The sequence below is a fragment of the Puma concolor genome, unplaced genomic scaffold, assembly GCF_028749965.1.
Source record: "Puma concolor isolate L17-30 unplaced genomic scaffold, mPumCon1.1.hap2 unalloc_scaffold_14, whole genome shotgun sequence".
Taxonomy (NCBI): domain Eukaryota; kingdom Metazoa; phylum Chordata; class Mammalia; order Carnivora; family Felidae; genus Puma; species Puma concolor.
This window is the reverse complement of record NW_028240169.1, coordinates 669,957-688,947: the sequence shown is the minus strand read 5'-3', so window position 1 is coordinate 688,947 and position 18,991 is coordinate 669,957. Positions and strand designations below refer to the sequence as shown.

Genomic DNA, 18,991 nt, shown 5'->3' with positions numbered 1-18,991 from the left:
CTGAGAAAGGCTTGGGTGTCCTGTCCTGCTTAGGCTACCTATTGAAAGCCACGTGTAATTCCTTCAGTTTGGGCTGCAGAAGTTTTTGCCTCTCTCAGGCTTTGGCGGCACTAGTCACTCTCGTTGCCGCCAAATTGGATTGTCATCTACAGGCAGAAAGAGCTTCCTTAGAAGAGCTGTATACCCCTGAATCAGTGCTGGCAGACTGGCCGACCCTAGCCTGAGGTCTGTTTGTGGCAGGTTCCTGGTGAAAGTGGCAAAATGCATCCCACAGACACCACGTTCCAAATATTATGATTAATTTCTTCTTGAGTTTCAGGTTCTGATGGCATGTGATCCGCCACGAGAATGATCATAGACAACAGCTTAGTGTTTTGTCACAACATAAAAACTGTCACCAGACTTGCCACCAGACTGTAATACCTGTGCCTTCCCACCTACTGCCTGCCCACCAAACCTATGCCACTTATGTTGGGTTCTACACTAGCAGCCACTCCCTTCTCGTATCAAATTCTGTAATAGTTTGGATATAGAGCGGGTTGCTCTAACAGGGGCTATAAATAACCGTGGCTTCAACAAAATATGTATTTCTCTTTCATGTAACAGTCTAGGTATATGTTCAAACCCACAATGGTTACCCTATAGTGTCAGGTACCCAGGATTCTGTATGCTTGCTCTGTGGTTCCTTACTGACAAGGTCAAAGATGACTCAGCACAGCAGATCTGCTTGCAGCCAGCAGGCAAGGAAAATGGGGAGGGGAGAGCGTATCCTTTCTTTTAACGCCATTGCCCATAGCACACCTCACTTCCATTTGCATTCTGTTGACCATAACTTAACACTTCCTGGTAATGTAAAGGCTCAGTCTACAAAGCCATGTACCCACCCAAATATCAGGAATTCTCTCAATATGAGAGAAGGTGGGAATGGATGTTAGGTGGCAACAAGCAGTACTGTTGCCAAGTCAATAATCCTGACTCCACTCTTCACTTCCCAGCCTCTCCTCAACATATGGTCATCTGGGTTCTGGCCTTCACCTCCCAGTTGTATCATTCCCACCAAGGTCATCCTGTCGTAGCTCAATGCAAGTTGTCTCTTGCCCTTCTCGATCCCACTGTAGCAACTGACCCATCAGACCTCTCCCTCTCTCCCAACCCCAATAGCTAATCATCAAGACCTCTCACGTGTATGTCTTGAAACAATTGCCTCATCGTCCCACTACTTCCAGTCTTGCGCAACTAACATAGGCCAGGCCACCATCATCTCATGCGCAGCCTTAAAATTGGCCTGTTTACTTTTCCTGCCACCCACTTCCATTTCACGTCAACCCATTCTCCATCTCCAATCAGAGTGATCTTTTAACAATGAAAGCTCAGCAATCAGTCAGTGAATGATTGAAATTCTTCAATGGCTTCTCAGTACTTTCCGGAAAAAGCACAAAGTTCTTTACTGGTTTGCAAGGTCCTGCAGAAGCAGGCTTTGGTTACTTCTCCAGCTTCATCTCTTAAAAGAAGCCTGTATTCTCTCCTCACCTTTTTGCTCCAGGTATACTGAAGTACCACGTATGTATCTATTTCCCAGGTCCTCTTGTATCTCTGGTGGCTGTTACTATGTTTCAGGCATTATCCAAAGTCATTTTCACACATTGGAATTTTGTTCATTTATCTCTTTATTTTGGTCGTTATTTACTTACTTATTTATTGTTTTTGATGAATAAAAATTTTATGTATTTGAGACTTACAATGTGATATGTTGATATATGCATACACTGACAAGTGATAACCACAATGAAACTAGTTAACATATCCATCACCACCCATAGCTACTTTGTTTTTGTGGTGTGGTTAGAATGCTTGAGATCTGCTCTCTTCGTCAATTTCAAGTATACGATATGGTATTGTTAACTGTAGTCACCGTACTGTACGTTAGGTCGCTAGAACTTGTGCATCTTACAATGGAAAGTTTGTACGTTTTGATCAGTATCTCCCCCTTTTGCCCATCCTCCAGCCTCTGGTAACTACCCTTCAACTCTCTGTCTCTACAAGTTCAACTTTTCTTTAGACGAAGAGTTCACATGTGCATGAGATTATACAATATCTGTCTGTTTGCGTCTGACTAATTTCACTTAGAATCATGTCCTCTGGGTTCACCCACGTTGTCAGAAATGGTAGAACTTCCTTCTTTCTTCTGGCCAGATACTATTCCACTGAATGCACAGGCCATTTTTCTTTCTTTTGATGGGCACTTCAAGTTGTTTCCATATCTTGGCTACTGAATAATATTGCAATGAACATGCGAGTACAGATGTCTCATTGAGATAGTGATCTACATCCAGAAGTGGGATTGCTGGATCATATGGTATTTCTATTTTTAACTTTTTGAGAACCCCCAAACTGTTTTCCACAATGGCTGTACCAATTTACATTCCTGGAAATAGTGCTTAAGGGTTCACTTTTCCTCCACATCCTTGCCCACAGTTGTTATCTTTTGACTTTTGGAGAATAGCCATCCTAACAAACAGGTGTGAGGTAATAGCTCATTGTGGTTTGGGTTTGCATTTGCCTGACAATTAGCGATGTTGAGCATCTTTTCTCATACCGGTTAGCCTTCTGTATGTCTTCTTTGGAAAAAGTCTATTTGGGTCCTTGCCCACTTTTTCACCCTGTTATATGGTTTCTTTGCTGTTGACTTTGGGAAAATTGTAAGAGGAAACTTTATTTAAAATGGAAGTGTTGAATTACTCTATTGTATACCTGAAACGAATGCAACACTGTATGCTAATGAACTGGAAAGAAAATAAAACCTTAAACAAAATGGAGTCAGGGGGCCAGAAGGGGGAAGCTCACAGGCTCTACCACGTGTCATTTCCTGCAGACCCACTGGAAGGAGACATATCTTGTAAGCTGACACTACTTCAGCTACTGCTATACTACCTCAGCAAGAGGAAGAAAGGTCTTTCTTCTTCCCTCATGATGGCCCAGCTGATGACGGTCACAACTTAAGCAATGAAAAGCCACTATACTTGGATCTCCCAGTTTATTCCAATGGACTTTCACTAGATCATAGCCCTCCCAATTTCTTCCTTTCCTCTACAAAAGTGTTCCTCTCCTTTGTTCTCCAGACTTGCTATAGCTTCCTTCTCCCAAGGGTCAGTTCTCTGCTATTCCTAAATAAGCCATTTTCTTTTCCTGGTAACATAACTGGTAGTTTTATTTTTAAGGTTAACTATTCATGTGAACTCCTTATTTGTTTTGTATATTAACTCTTTCTTGGATGGTCTGCAAATGTATTCTCCGATTCTGTAGGTTGCTTTTCCATTTTGTTGATGGTTTCCTTCCCTTTCCTTCCCTGTGCTTTTTAGTTTGATGTGGGCCCAATTTTAATTATAATTAATTATAATTATTTTTATATATATTTATATATATTTATTATATATATATAAATATATATATTTTATAAATATATAATAAAATATAGATAATAAATATATAATAAAATATATATAAAATATATAAATAATAAAATATATATAAAATATATATATATTTTTATATATATAAAATATATAAAAAATATATATATAAAAATATATATATATATAAAATATATATATTTATATATAAAATATATAAATATATAAAAAATATATTTATTTTTTATATTTATATATATTTATATATATATTTATATAAATATATAATATATATATATTTATTTATATAAATATATAATATATATATTTATATTTTTTGTGCATTATGTGCATTATATTTTGTGCATTTTGTGTATATTTTGTGCATTATAAAATATATATATATAAATAAATATATATTTATATATATATTTATATATATATTTTTATAATAATATTTATATTTATATATTATTATATATATTTGTTTTTATATAATATATATTATATATTTTATTATATTATATGTTATATATATATTATATATATATTATTATATTATATTTGTATTATACATTATATAATTTTATATATCTATACACATGTATATATACATTATATATATTTATATTTATATATTATTATATATATTTATTTATATATATAAATAAAAATATAATTAAAAAATATATAAAATATATAAAATTAAATACATAAAAAATATATAAAATATATATATATAAATATATATATTATATATATATAAAAATATCTATATAATTATATAATTATATATATAAATCTATATATAAATCTATATATTATATATATTTATATATATAAATCTATATATTATATATATTTATATATATAAATATATATATAAATAAAATATATATATTTATATATATTTTATATAATTATAATTAGAAATAAAAATTTATTTTTACTTTTACTGCGTATGCTTTTGGTGCCAATCCCTAAATCTCATTGCCTAGAGCATAGTCAAAAGCTTTCCTCTTTGATTTTTCCTAGAAGTATGATGGTTTCAGGTGTTACATTTAAGTCTTTAAGCCATTTTAAGTAGATTTTTGTGTATCATGTAAGGGAAGGGTTCACTTTCATTCTTTTGCATGTAGATATACAGTTTTCCCAACAGAATCTAATGAAGAGATAGATTGTCTCATATTCACCCATTGCTGGGGGTCACCTTTGGGGAGTCCCCTTTGAATTTTTTTTTTCAACGTTTATTTTATTTTTGGGACAGAGAGAGACAGAGCATGAACGGGGGAGGGGCAGAGAGAGAGGGAGACACAGAATCGGAAACAGGCTCCAGGCTCCGAGCCATCAGCCCAGAGCCTGACGCGGGGCTCGAACTCACGGACCGCGAGATCGTGACCTGGCTGAAGTCGGACGCTTAACTGACTGCGCCACCCAGGCGCCCCTGGGGAGTCCCCTTTGTGGCAGCTCATTTCTGAGGTTCACAGACACCCATACTCACTAAGAAATAAACAGACACCACAAGCACAGAATCACACCCAGCCTCACCTGGGAACACAGGAATGGGGTTTATGGACAGATTCACACACAGACCCACACTGCAGACACGGCCAGTGACACCCCGAGGAGAACACACACACCCACACACACCACACACACCACACACGGTAAGACCCAAGGGGCAGCAAATTCACACACATAACTAATATATACACGTACAAAACCCAGACATACATAGACACTCCCATAGGGACACACATGCGCCCAGATATGTACATAATGGAAGGGGCATTTGAAAAGCCATGGTCACGCGGGGTGTCCTTTGTGAGCTATCAGGGTCGAAGGCAGCTGATTGGTGGAGAGAGAGCATAAACCGTCTGAATTGCTATGGCAATGCTCAAACAGGTGAAGACTTGGATGAAGAGAGATCTTCGTCTGCTCCACCTGCTACTGACAGTCTACTTAACTGGCTACTTGTGGCCTACTCATCTAGTGATTTACTGACCTGCTGAGCTACTAACTTGTCTGAACCCTCCTCCCTCCCTTCTTGTACTTGATCTGATCCGGGTACTCTCCCTGACCCCCTTCTTCTCCTGCCACACCCCCCTCCCCAATCCCATCCCCATTTAAACCCCGCCCCCCCACCTCACCCCCTTTCCCACCCCTTCCCTTCCCCTCCCACCCCCACCACCTCCTCACCCCCATCTGCACCTCCTCTCTGGTGCCCAGGCGCCCCCTGAAAGGACCAGAATATGACGGTTCGGAAGCTATTTTTCTGGATGCTCTTACTCGGGTATCCCGGTTACCCCAACACAAATGTGAGTACACATCCGACATCAGTGACTTCTTCCTTTTGTATTTATTTATCTTTTTCAGACTGTGGTTAAAAAAACAGCTTTTTCATGGAGTCCTTGATGAGAACTCAGTTCTTTTGGAAAACCCATTAAGTCAGGGCAAGGTTTCTCCACCAGCATGTAGGGGTTCTGGCCACACCTGTCCACATGAAGTTGTGGATCCTGTCTGGGCCACTTGCTCCAAAAAGAGTAGTGTTGACAGGATGGAAACCTGAGCTTCATAATGTCCAGAAAGAAGGACATGGGAAGATACTAAAAGCCACTGAGATCTTTGTCTTAAATAAGGGGCTCGTATGATGTTTGAGTTATACTTCCTTAAAATCATTTTAAAAAATGTCAGAAACTCTACTGAATAAGAGCCATTTAATAGTATTAATAGTATTTTATACTATTAGATGGCTCCTGGAAGGCCTGTCAAGATTCTTCTTCAAGCTTTGTAAGTTTAGAGTCCCTCTTATACGTAGTTAGTTTTCCTATCAGCACGTTGTTCACATTTGTGAAGTTTGGTAGCCCTGGGAACCGTGGTGTCCGAAGTGTTGGTGTTGGAAAGTGAAATGTCGTTGGTGCTCTGTGCTTCCTGGTTTGTTCGCTTTGGGGAACTTGTGCATCAGCCCTCTCCCTCTGGTCTTAGAGGCTGCCCCCAAGGACTCTGTGTCCAACCAGGTAGCTGACAAGCTCAGCGTACATGAAGTGGCCTCAGCCTGCTTGGACATTTATAATAAGAAAATCACTAGGAGTGATGTGATCAGGAAGTGAATGCATTCTTGTCCTTTCTTTAGCCAACTATGTGCAGAGTGTTGATTTACCCAAAGCAAAAAGGGTCTTGAATGTCCTTAGGATTGTCCAACTATAAAGAAATCCCTGGTTGCCAGTGTGAATGTTTCATTCTATCATTAAAAAGCAAAACCTGTACTCCCAAGAGCCTGAGACAGAGACACAGGGGACACCCATAGAGAAAAGTAGATTTCTTGATATTGGCATGCACCAGATTCTTAGAGAGGGATCTGCAAGGTCCCAAGTCATGTGAGAGGCAGAATCCTCTCACATGAATACCTCCAGGCACAACAGAATCTATTCTGTCTCTTTTGAGTCTACGAAGGAGGAAATTTCTTGGTTCTGTTTATTGCAATTTCCCCCTTCTACCTAGGCTGCATCTCATCGATCAGTTCAGCTCTCTCTCCCTCCCTCATTTCTGAATTCTTGCACAAACTAACTTGTCTTGCATTTCCTACCTCCACCTGGTCATGACCATTGTCTGTGGGAACCAAGTGTTACTGGCTCCCTTGGATCGAATCTAGTTAACGGTAACTAATCAAATCAGCATACAGATAGCTGGCAGAGGTATCAAGAGTGCCCAGGACTTAGGATGTTTACCATTCATGTCAAGATGGCCTCTGTCTTTTGATCCCCATGATCACTGTGCTGATGGCCCCTGGTCTCTTGCAGACACTGGCCACTCAAAGACAGTGTACATTTCCCACCGGGACGCAATTTAGTGACCTCAGTTCTGAGAGCTGAAGATACAAATGGTACACCTTTTGGAGGCTACTTTCTAGAGAGGTTTATTGGCACAAAAATTAAAGTTTGGTATGTGAGTTAGTATGAATTGCATTGTGAGTGTATTTTCTCCTAAAGGACTGGTAAGTCTAGTTTTAGTAAAATGATATGTGTTCTGTTGTTTTGGTGACCATACCCAGGACTTTTGTGTTATTTAGAAAGTAATTTCCATAGTTGTTATTGATTGGTTTAGGTGCAACACTATGAAATAGGAACTTGAATTTATTGTATTGGCTATTTGGAGATGTGTGTTCAAGTAACTTAAAACCTCATAGATTTCATCAAAATAGACAAGATCACCTGATTATGCAAATCTTTATTTAATTCAGAAGTCTGACAATTTGGGCTGTGATTCAGATTCAAAGTAAACCTTGAACGTAAAACCTTATGGGGAGCCTGGGTGGTTCAGTCAGTTAAGCATCTGACTCTTGATTTTGGCTCAGGTTTGTGAGTTTGAGCCCAGCATCAGGCTGTGTGCTAACAGCGTGGAGCCTGCTTTGGATTCTCTGTCTCCCTCTCTCTCGTTCCTCCCCCATTGTCTCTACTTTCAAAAATAAATCAACATTAGAAAAAAGAAAACCTCAGTGTTTTTAGAAACTAAACAATAATGTAGAATTTATTTTTGCTGGAATAATCCCATATTATTATAAGAGCAGCTGCACATCTCTCAGTTATATCCATATCTGTAAACATCTGTCTCTATAACAGCCTCATTTGAATCTCTAGTACATTTTTATTGTTACTTTCTCCCATCCTTCCGTAAATTTTGGTGTATGTTTGGAAATGTTCCAAGGGATTTTATCTAGGTACTTCGTGAATATGTACAACAGAAGTCATTTACTTCTTGTCTACTAAAAGGGTAAGGAACAATGAAGCCATCACCACAGTAAGATCGTAAACACAATCATCACTCCTACAGGTTTGCCCCAGCTCCTTTGTAAGCCTTCTGTCCTCCCTCTCCTTCAGGAGGAGGCCTTTGAGAGGTGTGCTTATAACCTCCTGGAGGCTGGTTGAAGGTTTATAAAAATGATTCTTGGTGACAGATATTATAAATGTCTTTGCTATTCCTCATTATCTCAAATATTATTTCAGCTTGTCCATATTTTGGCTGACCATTTCCCTCTTGGCTCTCGTGTCTTCGGAACTCTGCGGAAGCTTGCCGTTATTACTGCCACCGTTGCAATTTGTGCATGTCTTATTTACCTCTGGAGAGTTGTCCTTGCTGTGAGTATACTCAAATACCTTACAGATAGGCTTTTAAGCATAAGTAAGCAGAAGTTTTTTGGTAAGCACAAATTTTTTACTAGACCATTTGTATGCACTCAGTACTTCAAATTTCCCTTTAAGCACGGCATTCATTGCATCCCACAAATTGTAGTAATTCCAACATTCATTATCATTTAGATGGACATATTTTTAAAATTCTGTGAAATGTCTCTTTGACCCTCTTCTTTTAGAATTTCTCTAGTCTATCTCTATTCTCTATCTTCTATGAGAATATCTCTCATATATTTTGTAGTTTTTCCGTTGTCTTTCTATTATTGATGTCTAGCTTACATATGTGTTCTGAGAACGTATTTTCTATGATTTTGTTGACTTCAAGTTAAGGTGTATTTTATGACCCTGAATATGGTCTGTGTCAGTGAATGTTCTAGATGAGCTTGAGAAGAATGTGTATTTTTCTATTGTAGAAAGTGTTCTACAGATGGTCATGGATCTAGGTGATTGGTGATGCAGTTCAGTCCAACTGTGTTCTTATATTTGAATATCTTTATGCTCAATCTGTCAATGACTGATAGAGGGTGTTGAATTCTTGCAGCTGTAATAATGTATATGTCTACTTCTCCTATCAGTTGTATCAGTTTTTGCCTCATGTATTTTGGCACTCTGTTGTTAATGCATGTACATTAAGGATTATGTTTTCTTGGAGAATTCAGCCTTTATTATTGACCTCAGTATCTCCAATAATTTCCCTTACTTTGTACATGTTTTGAAGGACAATTTAATTGTTCACAGAATTCTAGGTGGATGGGTTCTTTTCTTTTAACAGTATAAACATTTCAGTCTTCTTGATTGCATGGTTTCTGAATTCTGAGTATTTTTTGTCCTGGTTCCTCTTGGGTAAGGTGTTATTTCTTCCATCTCCCTGCAACTCCAGCCCCCAACACTACCCCTTAGCTTCTTCCAAAATTCTTTGTTTTCAATTTTCTCTTGATTGAATAGTATATGTCTAGGGATAGTCTTGTGTTTCTTGTGTTTTTGTTTTGTTTGTTTTGTTTTGTTTTGTTTTTGGTTTGGTTTGGTTTTTTTGGAGGGGGGTATTTATCCTGCTTGAAATTCTTTGAGTTTCCTGAATCTGTGGTTTATGACTATCATTAATTTTGGAAAATTCTCAGTCATTTGCACTTCAAACGTATAAGTAGGTATTCCCATTTTGTGTATGTTACACCTTTGTCATTGTCACACTGGTCTTGGATTTTCTCTGTTGTATTTTTAATTTCTTTGTGTGCGTTTCTGTTTTGGGTGTTTCTACTTGACATTTCCTTCTGCTTGTTGAGTCTTTCCTCAGGTGTGTTGTGTGTGTTAATAAATCCAACAAAGGCATTCCTTATTTCTGTTATGATGTTTTGGATTTCTAGAAGTCCTTTTGGATCCTAGAGTTATCGTTTCTGTGCTCACATTCACCACCTCTTCTTGCATACTGACTACTTCTTCCATTAGAGTCATTATCCTATTAATCAGAGCGGTTTTACATTCCCAGCCTGATTATCCCACCATCTCTGCCATAGGAAGTGTGATTTAATGCTTGCATTCTGTGTTCAAAAGATGTGGTTTTTCCTTTCAGGGTACCTTGTTAAGTTTTTGGGGAAGCTTGGGGTCACGTCCGTGTTTAAAAAAACTGAGGTGAAGGCTTTTAGTGTCAAGTTTTGTCTTTCCCTAGGTTTTAGGCTGAGTTTACTCCCCTATGAGACAGGAAGGAGGAAGAGCACTGTAGTTGAGTATTTCCCTTCATCTGTATTGCTTGTCTTCAGAAAAACCCCATTAGGCTTTGGAGAAATAGTTTCTCTGGAGGGCAGGCCTTCTAAGCAAGAACAGAAGAGCATGAGTTTATTTATAAGTGGCTGTGTTTCCTCTTTTCCTGCCAATTTAGAAATCTTTCCCTTCAAAAAGAAAACATGCATATTAAGTACTTGGAAGGCCATCTCTCTTTCCATTTCCCCTGCTTAGGAAAGGAAACATGTGACATTAAAGGACTATCCATGGTTTCCTGTTTGCCCTCCATAGATACACTTTCCTATAACAACATTTTTATGACTCACTTTTTGATACCATGATGATATTCCAATATCCTGGCAAGATGTTGGGGCTCGCTTCAGCATCACATCATCATTCAAAACTTTCAAATAGGGATATACGTCCTACCGATCAAGAAAATGTGTCTTTACCTTTTGTTAAAGTAGAGTCTTGCCTAGAATTTATTGAGCTATAATTCATCAGGGGATGACTTGGGTCTGGGTGTTACTGGGCCACCCAGACCAGGTTCTCCAGTCTCAGTGTCTTAGTAATGAACACTGATCGAAAGGGAAACAAAGCAGGTGGCGTTTATTAGAGATAGGTTGTATACAGCGGAGCCACCGAGAAAGAGGAATATCGCTCCCCAAAAGGGTAGTGTGCCAGGCTTATAAAGGCACTTTTCCAAAGGGTGAGGGGCTGGGAGTGGGGAAGCATCCTTCAGTCCCACAGTCATTATCTTATGGTTGTTACTTTTCAGTGGACGCAAGACAATCACAGGATGTCTTTTTCCATGGTTGACGTGCTTTTAGTGCTCCTAGAAAATAGAAATCCTAGTGCAGTCAGGCTTTAAATGGCTATTTCTACTTTTGCCCAGACAACCATTACTCCCTAATACCTGTTCTCTCTTTGGTTCACTTTCCCAGAAGTCTCCAGTATGGAAACTGTTAACCCTTGCCTTAGACCAGTGCCTTTACAGGAATTCAGTTCCTCTTGCTTTTCTTAGACCTTCTCAACGGGAGCCCTTTTTGCTTTGTTTTTGAAATGTTAGCCATCCTTTCTTTTGGTGCCTGTGCTTTTGCCCTAGCCATGTTCCACTCTCTTTCTCATCTGATGATGTGTTTTTGGAAGACCCTCTGTTTTTAGTGATCTAGGAAAATCATAGCACCTGACATGTTGTAATTGTTTATTGATTCGGAAAGCAGCCAACCCTGTGTAACATTTCAGAAAGCTTTCTAGAGAATGAAAGAAGCGTGTCTTCATACAAAGGTTTTCCTTTTCTTTCCTTGCCGCTTCCTTCCTCCTTCCCATCCCTTCCCTTTCCTTCTCGCCCCCCTACCGTCCCCCTCCATCTCTCTCTCTCTCTCTCTCTCTCTCTGTCTCTTTCTTCCTCTCTCCCTTTCTCTCTCTCTCTCTCTCTTTCTTTTTTTCTTTTTTTGGCATTTCAAATGATCCTGGGTTCTGGACTTCAGTGTGGATGTTGGGTTTGACTACAAGAGAAAAAAAATCAGACAAATATTTTATTTACATATTTTTAAAACTGTCCGCATTATGCACTGACAGAATTGAATATTTTGATATTTATTTAATATAATGTAAATCTATCTTTTGGTCAAAATAAGCTCTGAATCGTTATGCTTTTATCAGAAATGGTTTATAAAGAATCATGAACTAAATATGAAATTCTACTTTTTTATTACATTAACATTATGAATTCATTATGCTGAACAAAATGATCATTGTGATTTCATTGGATGACCTTTCAGTATTTTATCAGGAAGAATAAGTTTTTACTATTACTATGTTTTGACCTCAAACTTAATTTTGTTTCTTCCTCTCTCAGACAGAGCCTCCAGTATATCCAGGTAAGATTTTAGGTTTGAGTAGTCTTTGTAATGTTTTTTCATTACTCGTGTTTGGTGTGGGTTTTCATTTTTTAACTAAGGATAAATATGGTGACTTCTGATGTCTACTTGATTTGTTAACTCTTGAAAATCGTTCTCTTCCCTGTTAGAGGCTAAGTGACAATGTGGAGGGATTGGCCTCTCTTAAGACAAGAGACCAGGGGAGGAAAACACCACAGGAGGAAGGAGAACAGAATGAGTGTAATTTTGCATAGAAATGTTTAGGACAGAAGTGATGATATGAGCCTGAGCTGTGGAGTGAGTACTTTGCCATGACCTGGCTTTTGGTGAGATGTGAAGATGAGAAAACCCTCTTTGAGTCTGTCAAGAAGCCTAAGCTTAGAAAAGAAGCCAGGTATTGCCAGGCAGGGTGTGTGTCACAGGAGAGGGTTAAACCAAGGTTTTGAGTCTGAGGTGGAGGGAGCCATTCATGCCAGGGAAAAGTGAACTTGATGCAAATGGGGGGCAATCTATTCTGCACGGACCCCATGGACTCTGGTGATTCTGTGGTGCTGTCTGTTGAGAGGCAAGGTGGCTACCTGGCACTTAACAAGCCCTCAAAGACTGGTTGGTGTTCATCACTGTAAATGCAGCGGTGGTGGTGATGAGAAGAGTGACCTCAGGGCAGGAGAGTTCTCACATTGGGCCAATGTGAGAGGAGTTTGCACTTTGTGTCTGTTAGAGGAGTCGGTGTTCTAGAGCTTACACGTATAGGAATGTCAGTGAAATGAGGTTTCTTGGGTTTAAAATGCTGCTGAAACTTGCTTTCTTCAGGCACAATGAGAAAGCTAAAAAGTTAGTTACACCCATGTGTCAGATCATGTGTCTGTGCTGCTAATACAGTGGGATTATTCGATGTCACTGGTTTGGTAACAACCTTAAAAATTGTTTTATCCCCTTGTAGTTAATTTACAGCAAAAAACTGCAAAGATCAACACGTTGGAGAAAGAAAACACAGAGCTGGCTGAAGCAATATCCACGTGGGAACAGAAGGTAGCATTGCCCTTTCAAATATTTCTTGTGACTTCATTTTGATTAGTTTTACCTCTTGTAGTTCATCCTACTGACCTATTTCATGTGTTCTATGAATACTTCCAATTCAAGACACGCTTCACAAATGTAATAAAAAACTACCTTTTTATTTGTGAAAGGAGTCACACATCAGACATAGGCTTATCTACCACGATGCTATTTTTGAATTCTGATTCCTTTTTCATATGTTTTGTATATACATCAATGAATTAAAGATACATCTTCAAGAAGCTAAGAGAGAAAGTAACATTCACTCTGCTGAAGCTCTGAAGTTGAAAGTAAGAATCCTTTCTTTGCCTGGATTGCGTTCTAAACACACAAGTAAAATTAAGGAATTGTTATGACTCATTCAACATGTTCTGTTGAAGGAGAACATCAGAAAAGTTGAGCACTTCAATAAAATTTTAAATGACACCCTTCAAAGTGCACATGTTACCTTGCAATCAGAAAGAGAGAGAGAGAGGAATGTTAAGAATCAGGAAGTGCTAAGAGTTGGCTGCTTTTACTGTCATTTGACTTTGGAGGCTTTTTGTTCATTGGGTGAGGTGAGCATAGCATATTCGCTTGCTGTTTACCATAGTAGAGAGTGGGCCTCTGGGAGACAAACCTCCATCTGCACAGCTGCCATGTCACTAGGACCACGATGAGGAGTTTGCTATTTCAAGGACTAGGAAGTATCTTTTATTTTCACAACTAGGTCATTACCACATCATTCAGACCTGCCCTCCAAGATATGGAGAAAATCCCCCAAGATAGTTGAGAGATGAAGGGCAATAGCAAATTGTATACTGCCTTCTTCTCTTAATGCTCAACAATGTTCAGTGTGCATAGAGGAATATTCTCCTAAGAAAGCCATTTGTGAGCCCTTTGACTGGAACTATTTTCCATGTTCTTTGCCTTGTCCTTGTTGTATTTATGCCCCAGGATCTTTCTTTGTTGCCATGCATAGTCCTGTTGCACTCACATTGTTGTGCGATCCTTATTTCTTGAATGTATTTTCTCATATCTGTCCTAAAGTCAGAAGATGCAAACGGTCAATTGGAGGAACTGAGAGCCTGGAGGTCCAATAAACGTGCACTGGAAGGTATGTTGTCTGTTGGGGAGAAATCCCCATATGGTGGCAATGACTTTGCATTGGGAAGGGAAAGAATGCCTTCTTGCCTTCACACTAGTTGCCCTTTTCCTGTCACCCCAAAACCAAGTCTCAGGTCATATGCACATGCACAAAATAACCATTTTTTTTACAGCAAGGATAAAGGCCGTGGAAGACCTTCGTAATGATGTGAGTTCTATTAAAGCAATCAGGGCAGAAACAGCCAAAAGGCTGAAGGAGAGCAGAGACGTCCTTGATAAATCCTATGAAGAAAGAAAAATGGCTACAGCAAAGTAAGACGTTCATGTGATAATGGTCCCGAGTACTGTTGTATGAATGAATGTGGTGGCCGCTATAGATAAATATATTTCTTCTAGAATTGGATCCAGAGTATTTCTGCCGAATACATTCAGGAGAATTGTGCCTGCCCTTCCTACCTTGCTTCCTATAACCTGCATTTTCCTTTCTGTCCTTAGTGCTTGTCACACGTTCTTGTGTCATGTACTTGGGGTAGAAGAGGGAAGATACTGGCATTAAGCACACTGATAACAGGATCCCCTCTGGATCCATTTACATTGGCCTATAGGTTTCAATCCCATCCCATTGACTTATCAGCCGGGAACTAGGTGATCTTTGTTCAGCACCAGACTTGGGTCAAAAATATTTAGGGAAAACATTGACTTACCTTGCTGCAGAAACCATGGGAGTTTCTTTCTAGACTGTGGGTTGGGATGGCATCAGTACTGCATCTCTTCATCCAGTCTGCAAGTGAGACTCGTATGAAGTGTGTCTTCATGGGTTCATTAGAAATTTGGTGCACCAGGTGCATGTTTCTTCTTTGGTCCAGTATTTCCTTTTGTTCTCAGGAGGAGGGCCTTTAGAGCCCCTCATTCACATTGAAAAGGAAATGCTTCCTTGTCTTCCCTGGAGGCTCAGCTTCTGTTAGTCCTTTCCACACCCGGGGTGGAGCCTGCTCTGTCTCACTGGCATGTTGTTTTTGTTAATTTGTAAGCTCTTTGTGGGAGCAGGTAGAGCACCCTGACCACCTTTCTATCTTCGCCCCCTTACAACAGAGCCTCTACATTACAGCCACCCCAGAAAACATTTGCTGAAGGACTACCTGAGAGGCCAGAAGGAAGTGCATGTACCTTTCTCTGTCTAGTGCTTTTGTGTCCACTACTAACAGTCTTTCAGTTTTGCATGTGATTCTTGAGTACATCCGGTGCCAAGTTGAAACCCTTTAAAGCAACACCATGGACAAAACAGTCTGAGGGCAACACAGCAAACCAGCCTTTCTAAGCATTTCCCTTTGCTGCCTTCACTGTCAATGAACTGAGTCTTGTTAAAGTAGACTGACTCCATGAAGGTGATAGTTTTCCATCTGAAATCTGTTTCCTGAAGATAAGAGCCTGACTGTGGGACAGTTCACACCATGTTATATTTCAGCATATATTGCCACTCTAAGATTGGCCTTTCCCTCCACCAGGATCTTTGAAAGAGTGGGCAGGGGTTGCACTCCTGAACCTTAGTGGTGTATGGGAGTGATTTGCAATGCTGGTGAAGCCTTATCCTGGAAGGCTGTCTTTCATACTCAGTGTCTGTGTCAGGGTACAACTTCTGGACTGAGATTCAGTGCACTGCCCCATGGAGGTGTAAGGCAATGATGATCCCCTGCCTCATCCTAATGGGTACAGTTGGTCAGGCACAGGTTTTCACACTGACCTGAAATAGGCCTTCTCCATCACAAACAAAAGACCAACTCTGGGAAGGCACAAGGTGCAATGTTATTTGATGACTTGACGATGAAGGAGTAGAAGCAGAGGACTAGAAAGGCGGCTCTGATTGTAGGCGACTTGGCAGCAGACGGAGGTTGAATTTTCTTTAACATTAAATGGGGTCTTCATTTCTCTGACTGTGTTGTCAGTCTGTGCATCGTTGGGGGAGGGGATAGGGATATTTGAGTCTAGGCTTTAAGAGAGCTGAGAAGGAAAAAGGCAGAATTTCTGGACCTTGGCTACTGGACTATGTATATATCTTTCCCATCTTAGGAATCTGGATATGACAAACTGTGAACTAGTGGCAATGAAGAATCAGATGGCAACTGCAGAGGAAAATCTGAAAATAGCTACAAGGGACATACACAAGTGCAAGTGAGTTCAGATACTAATTAGCAGCGGCTCATGAAACCCCTGTTTGTTTCTTAGTTCTAACCTTTGTACAATGGGTAGACTCCATGAATATAGTAATACAAACACAAATTCAGAGGACATATCCGTAGAGAATTAACAGATAGGAAAAGATAAGTATTAGAAAGAACAAAACAATTAAGCTACTAAACATTTCTGGGTCTCCAGCATTGACCTGCCCATGTAGAAACTTCATCCATGCCAACGTTCCTGAGGGGTGGTGTCAGTTGTCATAATCTATAGGAAAGCAGTGTGTCATAGGATGAAATCATATCCATCAACAAGGTAGTACCATCTGATGGTCCTGGCCTTTGCAACCCTAGGAAACCTGGTGAGTACACAAGTGAAAGGAGAATAGAACTTTATGTTGGCTTTATGATGAAAGTCACTTGTCACATGAGGAATTAGGGCAAGATTGCAAATGGAAAAGAATTCTATGACCTCTGAACCCTACGGGCATGAAATAATGAGTAAGGAGAGGATGGAACAATAGCTTTGGTTCTGTACATTTAGAATTGTGTGAAAAGTGTTTCATGTGAAAGGATAAATTGTATTGGGGGAAGATATGAGGATGACGGGAACATGAGCAGATTATTTATAATCCTACCTAATATTAGGCCTTATTTGACGAAAACAATTGTATCTCACAGACAGCAAATTGAACAAACACGAGAACAGCTGCAGAAGGCAGAACGCACCTTCACACACCAGGTAACGTGAGTTCTGCCTGACATAGTGAACCCTTAGCACCTCATGTGGTTGAGTGTAGTGGCCCTTGGAATTCCTAAAAACAGACTTTTCATTGTTGCTTTTTCAGGTCGCAGTTTATGAGCGTAATGTTCGGAACAACTGGGTAAGTGTTTTCCTTTTTCCTCCTCTCTCTCTTTCGTTCCCAGTCTGGCACAACTGAAGGTGGATATGTTTTTCTCCCCTAGATCAAGACTCGGATCTGGGAGAGGAAAATGGCGGAGCAGAGCCGGGAGGTCGCCTGCTTGAAACACAGGTGTGGGAGCGTGACATGAGTTTTTATGGGTGTTTTGAGGGATGACAGCGGTGCTGTTTAGTGTCTAGTCAGAGGACGTGGTGTTGCAACTCTGATAGAAGTCCATTCTTTTTCTGTATCCAAGACTGGATGTGATGGAAGGAAAGAGGCTGCTTGATGGATACAGGAGGTGGAGACCAATGCCTGGAAGTCCAGAGATGCAGAACCCTGCGAGGAGAGGTAAAAGGCATGTGGTGATGTGCAGCAGCCTAATTTCTGCGGCAAAGCCTTTTCCTGTGGGTGTTCATTGTGTGTCCTGGACAGAACAGCAAACACTAAGGACAGCAGGTGGTCTGAAGGGGTGACAGAAGGGTGTTCTCCTCTGGTACTACAAGCAGTGAGGCACTTGTCCCTGTGACTGGTTGAGCTCATGCCCCTCCTCTGGCTGTGACCCTCCCACCTCCTCTAGCATCTCCCTGTGTGAAGAGCTTGGAAAGGATGACAGGACAGGGGCCTCATCCTTCTTCCCACCCGGACTCAATGTGAAGACTTTAGTTTATTTGAGGAGAAGGTCATTTATTGACTATTTTTAATGTTCCTTTCTTTTTATTGTTGTGAACTGTAGACCTACATTCCTGAATCCAAGCTCCAAATAGCTTCGTCCTCTGATGTTATCAGTGCAACTCTGCGGCTTCACTGCTAAACACCCATAGTTTTCCTTTACTCCTTAATATAATATCAGTCAAGTTCAGTTCCATTCAGAAATAGTTACATAATACTGGCTCCCATGTGGAAGGCAGCTTATAGATAAGCTGAAAGACTGAACAATTTGCCTGGAGTCAGAGGAAACACACCCATGCTCTTCTGTGGAGGGTTTTTTGATGTTATCCACCAACTGACGCTCTCATTTTAATTTTTATCTGAAATGAGATGCTGAGTTTACCCCTCATGTGTATTGAGAAATGGCTGTTTTGGTGACGATTTCCTGATTTCTCTTTGAGCTGCCCTGTTGAAAGTTATTTGACTAATTATGAAGAACATGAGCCAGGACCCTATGGTTTCTTCATTAAGATATGATGGGATGGATCTCCCCCTTATCACTAGGGTCAACTGAGGCTTGTGGGTTACTCTCTGCCTCTCCTCCTGGTCCTGAGTGTGGGCAAGAGTTTAACACGTCACAAAATGTGGTCTTTGTGTGAAATCTTCACAGTCTACTAAAATCAGAGTAAACCTCTATCCATTTCAGAGCCTTTAGCCGAAGGTGATGTCACTCCCATGAGTCACAACTACAAGCAGTCTACCAACAATGCCGAGACGGACAAGGTAAATGCTGGGGCCACTTTCAGCTGTAAGTCTGTCAGGAAACCCTCATTTGTGGAACAGCATGCTCTGCGGCCTTATCCCTGTTTTCTGTGTTGTGTGATATGTCTGCCTGTTTATATTCTCCAAATGCACAGCCTT

The 18,991-nt window shown here is 40.1% G+C and overlaps 1 protein-coding gene and 1 pseudogene across 2 annotated transcripts in view; both read left to right on the top strand.

The window, feature by feature from the left end:
- The window catches only part of LOC147571625 (protein shisa-6-like), a 51,258-nt pseudogene extending 33,673 nt beyond the window's left edge, over window positions 1-17,585 (top strand).
- Window positions 17,586-17,665: 80 nt separating this feature from the next.
- The window catches only part of LOC147571620 (uncharacterized), a 382,686-nt gene continuing 381,360 nt past the window's right edge, over window positions 17,666-18,991 (top strand). For both annotated transcript variants that reach the window (XM_086696179.1, XM_086696178.1), the window contains exons 1-2: window positions 17,666-17,770; window positions 18,777-18,853. In XM_086696179.1, the coding sequence (XP_086552305.1) occupies window positions 17,686-17,770; window positions 18,777-18,853 (162 nt within the window). In that variant the 5' untranslated portion in view covers window positions 17,666-17,685. The remainder of the gene's footprint in view (window positions 17,771-18,776; window positions 18,854-18,991) is intronic.